The following is a 15644-nucleotide window of genomic DNA, read 5'->3' as shown; positions in this document are numbered from 1 at the left end:
ATGTCTGGTGCTAAATCAATATACTAGGCTGAGGTTATGGCCATTTGTGGCTAAGGACTGCTCTAACACATTATGTGCTAAAGACATGCACAGAGCAGGATCCAGACAGTGCAAGTGAGAGTTTTGGACACTAACTCTGAACTCTATTTTATGAGTACCCCCAAATTTCTGCAGCTGTAGCTGAACTAAGGATTAGAAATGTAGCAGAACACTGTGATGATTCCACACATTTAGTTGCAAGGAATGGAAAAAAATGAACTAAAGTTTTCTTTCTTTCTTTCCTTCCTTTTGCAGGTGCCTGCTAAGGAATTACACCTGTGATCCTATTTTAAGACCTGAAACTAGATCTCTGGGTCTTGAAGTTGTCATTCTCTTAAAAATCAAATAGTTTGGACCAATGTTTTTTTCCTGAAAAACATGTTAAAATGTTATTTTTTTTGTAACCCAACTGCAATTTTCAAAGGAATAACGTTAATGTGAAATGTTTTTAAAGAAACCTCTAAACATGAATTTTGCTATCTACTGCCTGTCTCATTTAACCTAGCCTCCTATTTTAACTTGTAAGTAACAAAGCCTGATGGGCCAAGAAGTCTGATGTGAGATTGATACAGTGTGATCCTCTCATTCCAAGTTAATATGGTAGAACATTTACTGCTAGTAAATATTAGTGCTGAATGCCCCAATTGGGGTTGGGGTCCCATTGTGCTGGGTATTTCTAGTCAGACAACTGGCATCAAACAAATTCAAACTAAGAACACAATATGGGATCACACGAGAGGCTGGCTTCCTAAAAGCTCAGAATACTGAATCCCTGGTTCCTCTTAAGGGTTGAACAAGCGCAGCCTCATCAAAGCCCTGTGCAGCTGCTTGATCCAAGCTCCTGGCTACTAGTCCTAACACTAGGTATCAAAATTCTTCTTCCCACCACCTTCCTCCACCCTCCTGTCTCATCATCTGGGGAACAATAGGTTTTGTGCCAAGGAGTTGCTTTTGTCTGTGCAGAGAGTCAGAGAAGTAATGGGTAGTATACCGTTCCTCTTAGGAAGACCGGGGGGCGGTGGCTGAAAAGGCATTTTTCAGTCACACAATTCCCTTTCCATGGGACATGACTGATCCTCAGATGTTAGTGGTTTTCTGTGAAGAAAGCTCAGCCCACTGACTTGATATACCACCACGTTATGCTGACTCATGCAATCCTGTAGCAAGGGCATCTAGTAATTACTTGGGATAAGACTGCAGCCAAATCAAAGTGCATGGTAAAATACTGGCACTGCCTAGCGCTCGGCAAATGATTGATTTTTAAGTTTGCTGGCAGTTGGGAACAATTGGGGAAAAGTTTGGTTGCAAATAGCATATAAATTCCTGTTAAAGGCTCTTCTAGCTTGAGTGTGGATAGTGCACCAGGAATGTGGTGAGCTCTCCTTAAAGGGTAAGCGGTTTGTTCTCCCCAAGCCTCTAGTCTGCATTGCCTCTGATATTTAGCTATAATAGACGTATGCTAGTTGAGGATAGCAGTCTGCTCACTGCCCTCCAAAAGGAGTCTTCAATTGTCAGGAAGGGGAGAAAGATTGCTAAAGGTCATGTTTATAGCTATGGGCAGTATGAAAACCGGAGTATGAAATGCATAGATACCACTGACCGGCAAACAATTTAGATACACACTAGTAACCTATATGTAAACTACTGTCGCGTGTTCTGAATAAATGTACGCAGTCCATCTGGTCATGCTGGACTAATACAGTAGTCAGTGGAATGATTTAACACCTTACTAATTACCTCTCTGTCCTTTAAGGTAGTATCAGGGATGAGTTGTGTCAACTTAGGACTCCATCTCAATTGATTAGACAAGTAAAGTCTTAACTAAAGGAAGTTTAGCCTTTGGTGAAGACCTTTGGACCAATATGCCACCTTCTGGAAAACTGGGAACTTTAATGCTCATACATAATTAGGACCTGGGTATGGCCCAATTGGTGTATTGCGTATGGATTAATTTCTTAGACTCCAGTGGTTGGTAAGAGTTCAGTCTCCTACACAGCTACAGCACCTGGAAAATTATCACCAATGGTATTAGAATAAGAGACCTAAGGGGCACTGGAGAAACAAATGCAATTTATCACAAGTCCCTTTATTAACAAATCTGCTAAGCAGATAAATAATCCCACCAACACTGAACTACCTCAGCAGACAGGGAGAGAGAACCAAGTGTTTAGTCCTGTGACTGGCATTACTTACATCTCCCAAGCAGCAACTGAGCCCCAACACTCAACTGCACCGGTGAGCACTGAGTGCCCGCTATGCCCTGCAGACCCCCTATGCCAGGGGCCAGGACTTGAGGCACCAGGGGGCCATTGCAGTCAGAAGCAAGGGGATGTCAGTGTCCCAGCAAGGGACACCCACCCTTCACATCCAGCTCCACCAGCCATCTAAGCCTGTGGGAGGGGGAGACTGGGATTATTGTTAGTGGGCATGTTTCAGAGTGCAATGGGATGGGTCAGTTATTTGACATCCTGGAGTCAATTCCCTTTCTAGTCTTTTAATTTATCCCCATCCTTTACAAGAATCAAACATTGTTTATCCTTCTCTATTGTCTTTGATACCCCCCTCACGATAAACCGGAATGTCCTACAAATCACAGTGGTTGTCTGTCACAGGTGAAGGCACTGTGCACAAAGAACCTCGCACCCACTGCTCCTATGGTGAGTCACTGAGGCCCTGGGGAGGGAGGAATATGAGTGCCACCATCCTGGGGGCTCAGGGATTCCCCAGCAGGAGCCTACATAATAAAAAGCATTATAGGAAGAGTGGGTAGCAATGCCTATGGTGAAGGTTGCTGGACACTTCCCATTTTAGTAGCCTGTTTTCGGTGCTTTTACATTTTACTCACCTGGGCTGAAATTTTCCATGCAGCAAAAGCTACAGCAGTATGTTTGAAGTATGGTAACTCCAAGCCTGAGCTTTCAGAGCTGCTAAGCACCTGCAACTCCCATTCAGGGCTCAGCGTTCCTGGAATCCCCCATGTCTATAAGCCAGGAAGCACTGGGGGAGGGGAAATTCACTACAGCTCTTAGCAGTGTATAGGATGGAGGAAATACTAGAGTAACAGTTCAGGATAGAATTTCGAAGAACGGGAGCCTGTGACGGATCCTTATGGGAACGTCATAATAGTTTCATTATTACAGAACTTATAAAGAAAAAACATCCTATGGAATGCACTGGCTAAGCCAGCCTTCCTATAAACACTGAACCAGCCTATGGCATTATACACATGCTTTGGCATTTAGCTAAGGATTTGAAAGACACTTGCCCATTGAACTAGAGTAGTCTGAGAAGTGTTAGCTGCTCCATCTGTGGATTACAGCCAAGCTCCTAGAATTCTATTTCTTGGTCAGCAGAGGCTGAGAGATACGAGAGGGAACTGCCCTCTTTCCAACTGGCTGCCATTTCATCGTCACGGACTTGCCAACTTGCCACAGCACAGGAGCCCCCCCCCGACAGATCTTGCTTTGCTCATGCTGAAAACAATGAATGGCCATTCGGAATGTGGGCCATTCTTCATGACAAGCTTTCAGTTATGGAAAACAATGGCAACTTATCATTAAGTACCTTTTCAAAAGCTTCCAGAGCTACTCAAGTGGTCATACAGGCAGGAGGGGGGATATTTGGGTGTAAGTATGTATAGCTAGAGGTGCAGGAGGGGGAGGGATTTGGGTTGTATGCACACAGAGGTGTATGGCAAGAAGGAAGAGGCAGGAGTATTTTAAGGTATGGAAGTGCATAGTTAGGGCAACCACTCAACTTTAATTTTGCCCTGTCAGACTCCTCTAGCTTCCCATGAAGTTAACTCACTGAACTCTTGTGCATGAGCGACACTTTAGTTTTTTTCAGTGTCAGTTCCCCCCTATTCTTAACTTAAATTCTCCTTCAGCAGAAACCATGGCTAATGCCTACTTTGATTAAGGTATTGTAGTGCTTGAGGCCCCTGATAAGATAATTTATTTTGAAGGCTAAAAGTTTCCCCCTTGGCATGGTCTCACTTCAGGATGCAGAATTAAGGTGCCTTAACTCTGCATTTCTATGCATTAACATTGTTGGATTTCTTTTAAGTTTAATGGTAACTCTCTTTTCTGGTTTTGATGATCTGTATGGGAATACGTACAACATCCCTATAGCATATTTTCCTCTGAATTACTGAGATCTACGGCGATGGAATGCTTACATAGTATTATAATGTTCAGCTACTAGGTGGTCTCATGTGTAACATACCTTTCCTGAGCTGGGAACAGCCAGACCTGGCAGTGCATTGTATACTTAAAAGAACACATCTCTGGTATCTCTCTCCATGGTGGAAGTGCTGTAGCCAGTCCATATCTTGTACAAGAGTCTGACCTGCTAGTAGAGGTCCTGCAACCTATCGTGTACAAGGAATACATGATCTCTGCTCTCAACCATCTTAACTCCATCTTAGTGGTTGTTACCTAGGCCTATAATCAATGAAGTAGCGATACAAAACACATATCCGGGGATGCTGTTGGGGGGATTGCTGATGGCAGTGACACAATCCTGACACTCAGATGTGGAGGTGGACCAATCACCCTTGAATCCACAATGCCAAATGCTTCCTCCAACTTACTGTACAGCTGATTTTATATTGCAATTCAAGTATGCATGCTTTGTTATGCTGGCGAGGTATTTTATATCATCACAGAGAATATGTTCATAACAGAGGCTTGTTCCTCCATTGTAAAATAGTCTAGCTCTTTTCACTGCAGTGATCTTTCCCTCTCTAAGTACTTCGAAAACACAATACAAAGTGCTCCAATTATGAGGGGCCAGATTAAACCCACAAAGCACTTTGAGTTATAAAACAGTCATTAGCATGTGCACAGATGTCTCACCTAGAACTGTGCAAAGTAGCAGGTTTTTCAGTTTGGGGGCCACACCAAGCTAATCTTTCAGATCAAAGTCAAACTACACTTTGTTTTGTTGGAGTTTTTACCTTTTTAAATAAAACTGAAGCAAAATTCAGAACAAAGTTGTTTTGAATCCAAGTCAAAATGTTTTGTTTTGAAATATGTTCGGTTTTTTTGTTTGTTTGTTTTCTTTTCTGACCAAAACAATCTGAGAAATTTGACACGAATTCATGTGATATTTTGTTTGACCCAAATACCCATTTTTGGTATTTTGGTGAAAAAATTTAATCTGACAACTATTGCCCAGCTCTACTGAGCTTAATATTCATGACTCCTTTGTTTTGTGTGAGGCTATAATCTGCTGTAAAATACTGCAAAATACACCATTCCAAGTGTACATTTTCTAGTTAAAACATGTCCATTACCAGCCATCTGTCACATACAAAAGCACGTAATGCCCAAATCTGATAAATTTATAAAACCCTCTAACTAGATCCTCTTTAACAAACATTTTGCTGGCATGAGTATAGCCATGGCTCAGGATTTCTGTCACAAGGCCTTGGTTTGTTTAAGACAAGGAACACTGGGGGTTGTAGTCAGCAGTATGAGCACGTGACTGGAAGGAAGCAAGGCCTGCTGGGAAGAGGGAAGTAGGATTTAAAAGTGCAGTGTAAAGGAAGGTGAAATGAGATCTCCAGGGACCCAGGTCTGAGCTGGCGCTATGGGGCTCCCTGCTGTGAGGGACCAAGATGGGGCCTGAGAAGACCAGTGGGGGTGAACATCCAGTGAGGGAAGGTGGCTTGAACCTTCTGAGCAAAAGGGAGAATGAAAGAGGCCAGGGTCTATGCTGGTGACGTCCTGCTGGGCGGGGGGAAGGTATCTGTGGCCCCCTGAGGCAGAAGGACTTTGCTCATGCAGGCATGGGCCCAAGAGTGAGCAAATGGCTACCTGGAAGCTGCTGCACAAAGGGTGAGCAACGTTGTACTCCCTGCTATAGAGGGACACTGATGTCCCAGAATCCTCCAGGGAAAGGGACTGTACTAATCCCTGGGAGCCAGGGAGAAGAACTCCAGCCCTAGGAGGGCAGAAGAGGCTGTTGTGTTCACTCATTGGGCAACATTCAGCCCAGCAGGAGCCCAGCCAGCCAGTATCCCACATCCAACCAGTACTGCAGAGCCGGTGAGGAAATTCAGTCCCAGCCGCACCTCCCCTCACAGGAGAACACTGTCCTCCTGGCCCAGGGGCATGAATTATTGGCTCTGACTCCATACTTCGACACCAGGCTCCTGTTACCCCCAGCATTCGGGTGGACTAGCTCTATTGCAACCACTCGAGATCCACCAGCATATAAGAGGCCAGGCCAAGGCCCAGTTATTTCTTCTTCACTTTTAAACACTGTTTGGGATGATACTTGTCTTCAAGGCTCCAAAGGGTTAGCAGCAAGAACAGGAGTGCAATGTTGTAGGCTAGCCCACTAATTCCCTTATTGTGAGGCTGGGGTTTCATCATAGGGTTGTTGTTTGCAGCACCATAACTGTACTCTGCTATGTGCTGAAGCCAGATGCAGATTTCTCTCCTGGCTGTTGGACAATTTTGCACTCATGTGAGAGCTTCAATGTACTGTACAGGAATGGAGAAGAGGCCTGGCTTGCTCCAGTAGTCGACGGCACGCACTCTGTAAAAGCCCGAGACCTTGGTTCCTGCCAACAAAAATGTTAAAGTGCAGTCACTGCAGAAGACCAACATCTGCTGTGTGCTCAGAGGGGCTGGGACCATCACTATTCCTGTGAGAGACACATTGGTGGGATGGAATGGGGATGTGACAGGGGGCTGGCTTCTAATAGGAGTTCTACATACTTGGTAAGTGTGGCTCCTTTGTTCCCAGCCCATGTACTTGGCCAGGTCTACTGCCAGCTGTAACTGATCATCCTGAGGAAGTTAAGTGTAGTACTTTCCCCAGCGACTCCAAATATCTCCCCTATCCAAAGGCAGATCTGTGGGAGGATCCGATTTTACATAGGATGAAGTGAATAGCTGTGGATTGTCTTTAAAAAACGTGAGAAAAGTTAAATGCAAAAAGATGGCAGTGATAAGCCAGGTAAGGCATAAGCCAACCTTCCAGCAACATAAAGGTAGCTAGGCTGTTCAGAGGGGAATTATTTCTGTCGAAATGCAGAGTTTACTGGATAAAGCTACACATCCTATGGGTAACATTATTTGCAACAGTTCATATTGCCCTTGGGGTCTTCGTTAAGACACTACCTTTCTTTGTGCTTATCTGTGCAACTTTAACACTGCCCTAACACAGCCTTTTGTATTTGAAAAAGCACCTGATTTTAGTGTGTCATACTCAGTGGCGAGCCGTGATTTTTTCAGCAAGGAATGCAATTCTACACGGGCATGCAAAGTGTAACCACTTGCATGCGTGTTCCGGGGGCCAGAGAGAATCATCCCACAAGCACAGCTAGTCCTGTGGCACGCAATGCATGCATAGAATACATAGATGGCATGCCACTGGTTGTACTAGATGATGTGCTGTTTCCAGTTGATGGCTCTGTATCTCATTGGAGCACATCACTCAGAAACCAAGTTCTCCTCTATTCCATACAAATCTGATCAGTTTTTATTAATGTAACTAAGAATGTGCAGTTGAGTCAAGAAACTTGGTCTGGAGCTCTCTGTATTATAGATATTCATCCTACATTGTTTTCAGCTTCTTTCTCTCAGTCAGTTGCTGTAGCAGTGGTTCTCAAACTTTTGTACTGGTGACCCCTTTCACATAGCAAGCCTCTGTGTGCGGCCCCCTTTTAAATTAAAAACACTTCTTTACATATTTAACACCATTATAAATGCTGTAGGCAAAGTGGGGTTTGGGGTGGAGGCTGACAGCTCGTGACCCCCCCACATGTAATAACTTTGTGACCCCCTGAGGGGTCCTGACCCCCAGTTTGAGAACCCCTGCTATAGCACTTATCCCTTACTTTGGCCAAATGCTTGTTGACTTCAACAGCCGTGTTCCCTGATTCGCAGGGAGCAGCCCTGATCTCATTAGGGCTGTATGTGGTCTCTCGTTTAGCCATGGGAAGGCTGAGGCTATGTTGTGTTCAGCCCCCTGCCTGTCACTGGCAGCGCACGTAGATCTGAGCCCACATCCAGTTTTCCAGCTGGTTGTTCAGACTCCGTGGGGAGGGAAAAGCTTTGGCTTGCTGTTTGGTGGAAGGGCAGAATCATGGCTGTAAGACACTTTTGTGAAAAAAATCACGGTGGGATTGCACCACTTGACTGTCCAGGGTCAGAATCCATCACCTGCGCTGCTCTGTCATGGCCCCTGTGTGGCATAAAGGTAGGACGTTTGACTGGGAGAACACCCCCAGCATAAGTGGGTCTATAGCAGGTATAGAGCTGGCATGGCTGACTCCCACGCCCAGGGTGGGGCAGTGTGCTCTGGCTATCCCTCCGGGAGCCTTTGCCAAGTAAACAGCAGCTCCCAAGATGTTCTAACTTGAACCACAGCAGAAAATCAGGGACCCATATCCTGCTCCTGCAAGACCTCTTCCCCTCGCCCACGCTGTGGTTCATCTTATGACCCTAAGAATCCCTTTCAGTGCCAAATGGCAAAGGGTCCACTATTCTGTAACAGCCACTCCTCTCAGGCCTGGCAAACTCACTACACCTGACGCACTGCTTTCATAGTATATACCCCAAAAGGCTTGCGTGAGGTGTCTAATGGGAGCTTACATCACACTGATCCTCAGAGGCATTGGGTGATGTACATATGGGTGACATTTAAGAAGCTGTAAAAAGAAAAGGAGTACTTGTGGCACCTTAGAGACTAACAAATTTATTAGAGCATAAGCTTTCGTGAGCTACAGCTCACTTCATCGGATGCATTTGGTGGAAAAAGCAGAGGAGAGATTTATATACACACACACAGAGAACATGAAACAATGGGTTTATCATACACACTGTAAGGAGAGTGATCACTTAAGATGAGCCATCACCAGCAGCAGGTTTTCCTCCTTCCCCCCCCTGCTGCTGGTGATGGCTCATCTTAAGTGATCACTCTCCTTACAGTGTGTATGATAAACCCATTGTTTCATGTTCTCTGTGTGTGTGTATATAAATCTCTCCTCTGCTTTTTCCACCAAATGCATCCGATGAAGTGAGCTGTAGCTCACGAAAGCTTATGCTCTAATAAATTTGTTAGTCTCTAAGGTGCCACAAGTACTCCTTTTCTTTTTGCGAATACAGACTAACACGGCTGCTACTCTGAAACTTAAGAAGCTGTGCGTATGTATTGAAAATAGGTGGATTTAGGCTGTCTCCCAGGCAGGGTTGGTAAATTGGTTTTGCCAGACAAAAGGATGTGAAATCTCCTACCCATGTTCATATGTTAATCAAGTATTGTAAAGACAACAGAAAGGAGGACCCATTTACAAATGCGAGTCAACAGGAAAAACAGGTCGACAGGGGGATGGGAAAGAAAGAGTAGCTAGCACCCCTGGAAGGAAACCACAGGGCAGTCACCCTGAGTCTGGGGACAAAAACAATGGACTTGGGGGTGTAAGAGGAAAGCACAAGGACTCCTCTTTTATTCTGCACTTGGGGAGTGACCAGGCAGTGCAGTTACACCACAAAACAGGATCTCAGCCAACCTTGGTTGAAACCCCGCAAGACAGGGCTGCGGTGAGAAATCGCTTTAGACAAGGTTAGCCTCCTGTTAACATTAAGTCCGAGTCTAGTGCAAGCGGGTGATAGTTCTGTGTTATTTGTAACCTGTTGTTGTGGTTACCCGTGGTCACAATCTCATTTCCCTTAGTTAAGAAACATAGACTTGTTTTCTCTATCACTAGATTACAGTGCTGTGTTTTTATGCTGCAGCTGATACTCAGCTGAATCAAACAAGTGTGTATTATTCTCTCAGTCATGACAGTGTGTGTCCAGCAACATGGGCTGAACCTTACAGGGGATGCTTTTGGAGTGGCTTGGGGGCCTATTAAGGTGCAGAGCAAAGGAGGGGCTGGCAGAGCCCTGAGGAGAGTGCTTAAGTGGCTGGAGGGGTCTGGGAGCTGACATCCAGCTTCCAAAGCAAAACTCCCTCACGTGGGAGGTGGGGGACAAGGTGACTCACAGGCCTGGGCATCCTGAGAGAGTATCACACACCTACACCTTGAACTGAAGCACAGCAGCTGATCTGGCCCTTGGTGTCATCTGTGGGGCCTGTCCAAAATGGGATTCTGCCCTGCTTTTGATGAAGTCACTGGCAAAACTCCCATTGTCAATAGCAGAGTCAGGATCAGGCCTGTTCTGGGTAAGCGCCCAGGGCAGGGACCATATCCTCCGGTGCTGTAAAGAACCACGCCCACACATGGCACGTAGTGACGGGAATATTACTATGAATGACTGTGTGGATAACTCAGTACAGCAACATCTGGCATGAGCTTTCCTTCCCTGTTGGTCCTGCCCATGCGCTGTGGCAATGGAACACAGGGGCCAAGGATGGAGGTGCTTCTAGTGTTCAAACCACTGTTGACTTCAGTGGGAGTTGGCTTCAGTGAAAACTGAGCAAGGACCTCAGGATTGTATGCTTAGGGACAGATGGTGCAAGCACTGTCCATGGTGACCAGGACTTACTCATAGTAAGGGCTGCATCCTCTAGACCTAAGGGTATGATCCCCAGGAGAGGAACCTGGTCTTATTTTTGGCAATGAAGAGCTTTGAACACACCTGGCTCTGTATTCCTTAAACTTAATGACAAATATAACTTAGTACACTTTCAACCGAGTTGGAATGCTGAGGGGACAGATTCAACTGAGTGTGAGTGCCGACTTTACCAGGACTGTAGACCCAGAGAGTGAAGAGCGTGTCTCTGGCATTAATCCGTCGGTATGCTTTTCCGTCCGATGAAAACTCAACTTCATATGTTTTCAGACATCTAGGAATGAAACCAAACACCTCAGCTGGCTGCTGGTGACCCCAGGACGGCCACACCTCCCTGTCCCTGCCGTGCCCATGCAGGGGGGTGAGGAAGAGACGCGCTTGGGGCTGCATGCTACTGGCCAGGGAAGTCCTGTACTGCAGCAGACCCTCCAAAGACCAAGGAGCTGGGGTCATGGCTCGAGAAGGCCACTACCGAGCACCAGGACTGACCGACCCGCGAGGTACTGAGAGCCTCGGACAAACTGGAGAGCCCCTTCAGCTCCCCCAGGTGCCCGGGGGGAGAGACGGGGCGAAGCACCCCCGTGGAGATATTCAGCCTCTCACAGGCTTAGGCCCACTATGCAGGAAAGCCAGCACATACTGAGGTGCGCTAACCAACCCCAAAGGATGCACTGAGTTGGCTGTCCTCTGTCCCCAATCTGCACGTTAGTCGAACACATTAGGTTTGTTTCTGGAGTAGCATGTCTGCAGACAGATGGCTACGCCTTCTGACTTGGACACAATCCTCGCCCTTTATCTCCACATTCCTCGTTACTCACATCTGGCAGGGGCAACTTGGACAGCATTGGTTAAAGCATCATCTTTTAGTACAGGGGCTTTTGTGGAGCCCTCCTATCTCCTCCAGGGGAGCAAGACACCCTGAATTGCCATTGTGTGTTAGTGAGGCTGCAAGTGCGGCTCACGCTCAACAGGCAGCGTAGCCAAGAACCTGCTCAAGAGTTCCTCCCGTGATACCGCACGTGGGTTCTAACGGTTGTTCTGGTGTTCAAAGCTACTGTGCTTTGGAAAAAAATCGACAAAGTGCCAGGGATACTGCCTAGCACTTCGCAGAGAGAGTAAACAGGGCGTAGCCATTTCATGCCTAGGCCTGATGAGATTACATCTGTGTCCTGGTCTTACTTCTACCTCGGTCTTCAAAACGCACCTACCTTGAAGCCACACAGTCATCGTCCCAAAGTACTGCAACCTGCCCCTTTGTCAGAGGGATCAAGTGAACGCCTGCCACCTGAGAGCAGAGAGAGGCCCACATTAATATAGAGGGAAGAAGTGTGTTGCTATGATAACACACTGATGATGCAGCAGCATCGGATCATATTTAACCCCTTTAATACGTAGTCTTGGCTTAACTATTTTGAAGTAAATGGGTAGCTAAAACTTCGGTGCCTCAATATGGATTTCAAATGAAGTAGCCTGGTTTTCCCAAGTAGTGAGCACCTTTAGATTTCAGTGGGAACCTTGGGGAAAAATCATTCCACTTATTTTGATGCCTCAATCTGGATTTAGACTCAGTTTTAGATCCTTTTTTCCAACTTCTTGGCCCTACAGTTCTGTAGCCCAATGCTCTCAACTCCCCATATGTATCCCTGGCAGTTAAGGGTACTCAGCACCTCACAGGACATGCCTAACAGGTGTCATCACAGCTACAACTGCATCTTATGTGTGGTTATAAAACATTTAAACAGGCCCTTAGCTGAAATGTTATTTTTAATGCTTGGCTTTTAAGCCTTAAAGCCTCTGCCCCATTTTCAAGACTAGGAAATGCTGTACTTCCCATCATTTCATTAATGATTTTTTCCAGCAACGGGTAGGTTTGACTTTTAACTCAGCTGGTTGCTCACACCACCTGCTGTGGGGATGTTTATCCTGGAATGTGAGGCATGGAATCGCTTTGTCACAGGAAAATTTGGCTCCTTGCTTAAATAATTCTCCGATGCTACCTTATAATAATGAGCCGACTGAGGCATAGCTGCCTTCATTAATTGAAGTCTGATAGCCCAATAGGGTATGTCTATACTGCGATTACACACCTGTGGCTGGCCTGTGCCAGCTGACTTGGGCTATGGGGCTGTTTAATTGCAGTGCAGCTGTTTGGGCTTAGGCGGCAGCCCAAGATCTGGGACTTCCCCCCACGCAAAGTCCTAGAGCCCAGGCTCCAGCATGAGCCCGAACATCTACACTGCAGTTAAACAACCTCTTTGCCTGAGCCCCATAAGCCCAAGTCAGCTGGCACAGGCCAGACCCTTGCAGTGTAGACATGCCCATAGGATTCAACCAGGCTATACAGGAACAGTGACAAACTCAGTCCCCTGACACTGAATCATGGTACATACTTGAATGGGAACAGAGTGAGGTCTTGCACAGACATGGATGAGGAAGATCGATGGAAGTGGGAGTTCCTGTTTTAAGATCAGGCGGCCGTCCCCAGGAACTGGGAATGGTCCCGTCACCAGCGGGTCCTGCAAAACCGAAGCCGAATGGAGGCGGTATGTAAAGAAATCAATATTCACCATTCTTTCTACAGTCATTTTATAGCTGCACTGATTCTGGAGTGTAACGTTGCTGTACCTGTAAATTAGCATGGCCACTTTTAATGGCATTTTAAAAGTTTGCAGCCTGCTAGATCATAACTTGCAGCATTTCTCAGTGAAATAGGAGACTAATATCTATTCCTCTACTTTATCTAACTGTTCAGTGATTGTAGGGCCTGTTTGCCTGACTAATTAGTTAGGATCCAGATACCCAAAATGTGGGTTGTGACCTCAGGGAGGGGGCCAAAGAAGGTCATACAATATGCCAAGGTTTGCAAATTTGGTAATGTTGAAAACAGGAAAAAAAAGGACAGGCAAGAGCCTTGTAATGTGTTCCACATGGCCAGCACATTGCTGGGACCTCTGTTCTGTGTAGATTAGTGCAGGATGTGAATGGACGCAGCAGATGGCTAAGAGTATTAGACTTCTTTCCATGCGTGTGTGTGCCTGATATAAGACAAGTCCCCTAAAGAGCCCTTAGGATGACATGAAGTGCAAGAAGCCACGCACGAACCCAATGCAGGACAGGAGCAGTGGACCAGTTGGCCAAGCCTGAGAGCACGGCTGAGCCTCGCATGGACTGGCCGTTGTTTGGTCTTTGCTGGAGCTCAATTCTGGTTGAGGGATGACTGGTGGAAAGGGCAGTGTCAGGCTGTTCCTATGCCAATGTGGAACTAGGATAGACATGTATGATGTATGGTTTATTAGTTTTGTGAGTGCCTTGTGCAGTTTGTTCCAAAGGGCTGCATCAGAGTACGAAGCCTGCAGAGTCACTGTGATCTTTAGAAGCCAAACATCCATCACTGAAAGTAGTCTGCAGTTTTAAGGATGGAGCCTGAAAACCAAGGCCACCTGCATGCCAGTTTGAGTAATGACCCAATAACGCCTTTCTGATTAGCTATCTTTGCAAAGCTCACCACAGTGCAAGGTGCACACGGAGTGCTAAAGAGGCACCTTCCCTACTCAGTGGAAATGACTGAGTTATAGGAACAGCTACTCGCTTGAAACCAGCTTCAGACCCTTTTGTGCCAGTGAGGGCGTTTACAAGCTGTCGACTGGGCAGGGGAAGAATGAGTTAAGTGTCCGGTCTGTAGACAGAGCCTATAGTTGGCTCTGCCCCTCAACATCTGCCAGGTAATTCAACCCTGGACGGTGTCCTCTGCAGCTGGAGGAAATAAGTGGGAGAAAGCAGGTTTCAGACAGCTGGCAGAGCAAGGATCTCATGGATGCCTGAGCGATGGGGAAGAGGCAGGAGAGTGCTGGATACCTAAACCACGGGAAGTTCCTATCTACTTTGGACTAAGAAGGGGGAGATGCATTGCCCCACATCACCCTTAACTTAGCCCCTACATCTGAGAGTGCAGAAGGAAGCCAGCAGGCTTTCCCTGAGGGGAAGGGAAGTGCGGGCTACAGAATGTTCATTCACACAGTCAGTGGACAGATGGGGCCAGCTGTCTTCAGTCCCCCACCCCTCTGAATTTAAGTCACCAGCTCTTTAAATGCCCAATGAACGAGGGCAGCTCCAGACCCGTGAGGGAGAAGGGAAGGCTGGGAGAGACCTACTGATATGTTGATTTTTGTCCCTCTGGATCTGATCCCAGCTGGTATACAGCACAAGATGTTGGTTTTGTTATGGAAGGGTTCTCTCTACCTCTCCGCGAGGGGTTTTTCTGTCTAGTTCCTACTGTGGCTAGTCAGCTCTCTTCCCCTAGCTCCTTGGTAAAGCTGGCCCAGGACACACACAGTGCTTATTTGAGACCTTCCGGGAAGCAGCCACAGATCTCTGCTTTCAGTGGGAGTGGCGTATTGCAATCTGTGGGGACAGAGCCCAGCTGATGACAGTTAAAAGCAACCTGATCATATGGATCCTAAACATCATACCGACTGCCTCACACTTTCATACGCTGCGTGCCTGCAAACCAGCACCAGTCCTTCATCAAGCTCTGAACTAGTGACCTTCCCAGAAACCTGTCCTCTAAATGTAGAGCTTTTGCATTGCCCTGCTAAGCCCTAGTTTCCTACCACCAGTAGCTCCTCTCACATTGCGAGGTGACTTTCATGAGGCAAAGTTCCCGTTCTCCTCTTGATTTTAAGGACAGAGGTGCAGGTTTTCCTGTGTGATCAGCATTCTCCCTTTGCTGACGCTTTCACCAATTCATCCTGGGTGCGGCACTTAGTTTAAGTTACTGATGTACGTGGGCACTTTATTGAGCTTCACTCGTCTCTCCAGCCGGGAATATCGATGTTCTGTCCATGCATAGCAAGGCAGAAGCACTCATAGAAAACACCTGGAAGCTGATAACCAAGTGGAGTTGTTTCCTCTTGTTTCAGACTCTACTGAAGAAACTGAGCCGCTGATAACTCGGCATTTGGAGGGAATTTCAGACCTAGCTGTGCTTCCCTGATCTCCCACACAGAAAGAGGGGGCTCACCAAACCCTTTGTCCCCCTTTTAAGATGCTGCAGCACCTGGCAGCAAGATTCAT

At 46.6% G+C, this 15644-nt stretch overlaps 2 protein-coding genes across 8 annotated transcripts in view; one reads left to right on the top strand and one right to left on the bottom strand.

Annotated features, from left to right (window-relative positions):
* The window catches only part of LOC119855591 (purpurin), a 47096-nt gene extending 44793 nt beyond the window's left edge, over positions 1 to 2303 (top strand). The window contains exon 6 of one of the 2 annotated variants that reach the window (XM_038401911.2): positions 295 to 2303. In XM_038401911.2, coding sequence (XP_038257839.1) covers positions 295 to 305 — 11 coding nt within the window. In that variant the 3' untranslated portion in view covers positions 306 to 2303. The remainder of the gene's footprint in view (positions 1 to 294) is intronic. The other variant, XM_043514260.1, reaches the window with a different exon arrangement.
* Positions 1 to 15644, bottom strand: part of IDUA (alpha-L-iduronidase) — a 95260-nt gene that overhangs the window by 13181 nt on the left and 66435 nt on the right. For 4 of the 6 annotated variants that reach the window (XM_038401907.2, XM_043514249.1, XM_043514251.1 and 1 more), the window contains 4 exons: positions 12962 to 13087; positions 11780 to 11856; positions 10745 to 10845; positions 5127 to 6610 (listed from right to left, as the gene is read on the bottom strand). In XM_038401907.2, coding sequence (XP_038257835.1) covers positions 6510 to 6610; positions 10745 to 10845; positions 11780 to 11856; positions 12962 to 13087 — 405 coding nt within the window. In that variant the 3' untranslated portion in view covers positions 5127 to 6509. Of the gene's footprint in view, positions 1 to 5126; positions 6611 to 10744; positions 10846 to 11779; positions 11857 to 12961; positions 13088 to 15644 lie in introns of those variants that run through there. The other 2 variants (XM_043514248.1, XM_043514250.1) reach the window with 2 other exon arrangements.

This window comes from Dermochelys coriacea, chromosome 5 (genome assembly GCF_009764565.3).
Source record: "Dermochelys coriacea isolate rDerCor1 chromosome 5, rDerCor1.pri.v4, whole genome shotgun sequence".
NCBI classification, from domain to species: domain Eukaryota; kingdom Metazoa; phylum Chordata; order Testudines; family Dermochelyidae; genus Dermochelys; species Dermochelys coriacea.
The sequence above is the reverse complement of the archived record's forward strand: the minus strand, read 5'-3'. Positions and strand labels throughout refer to the sequence as shown.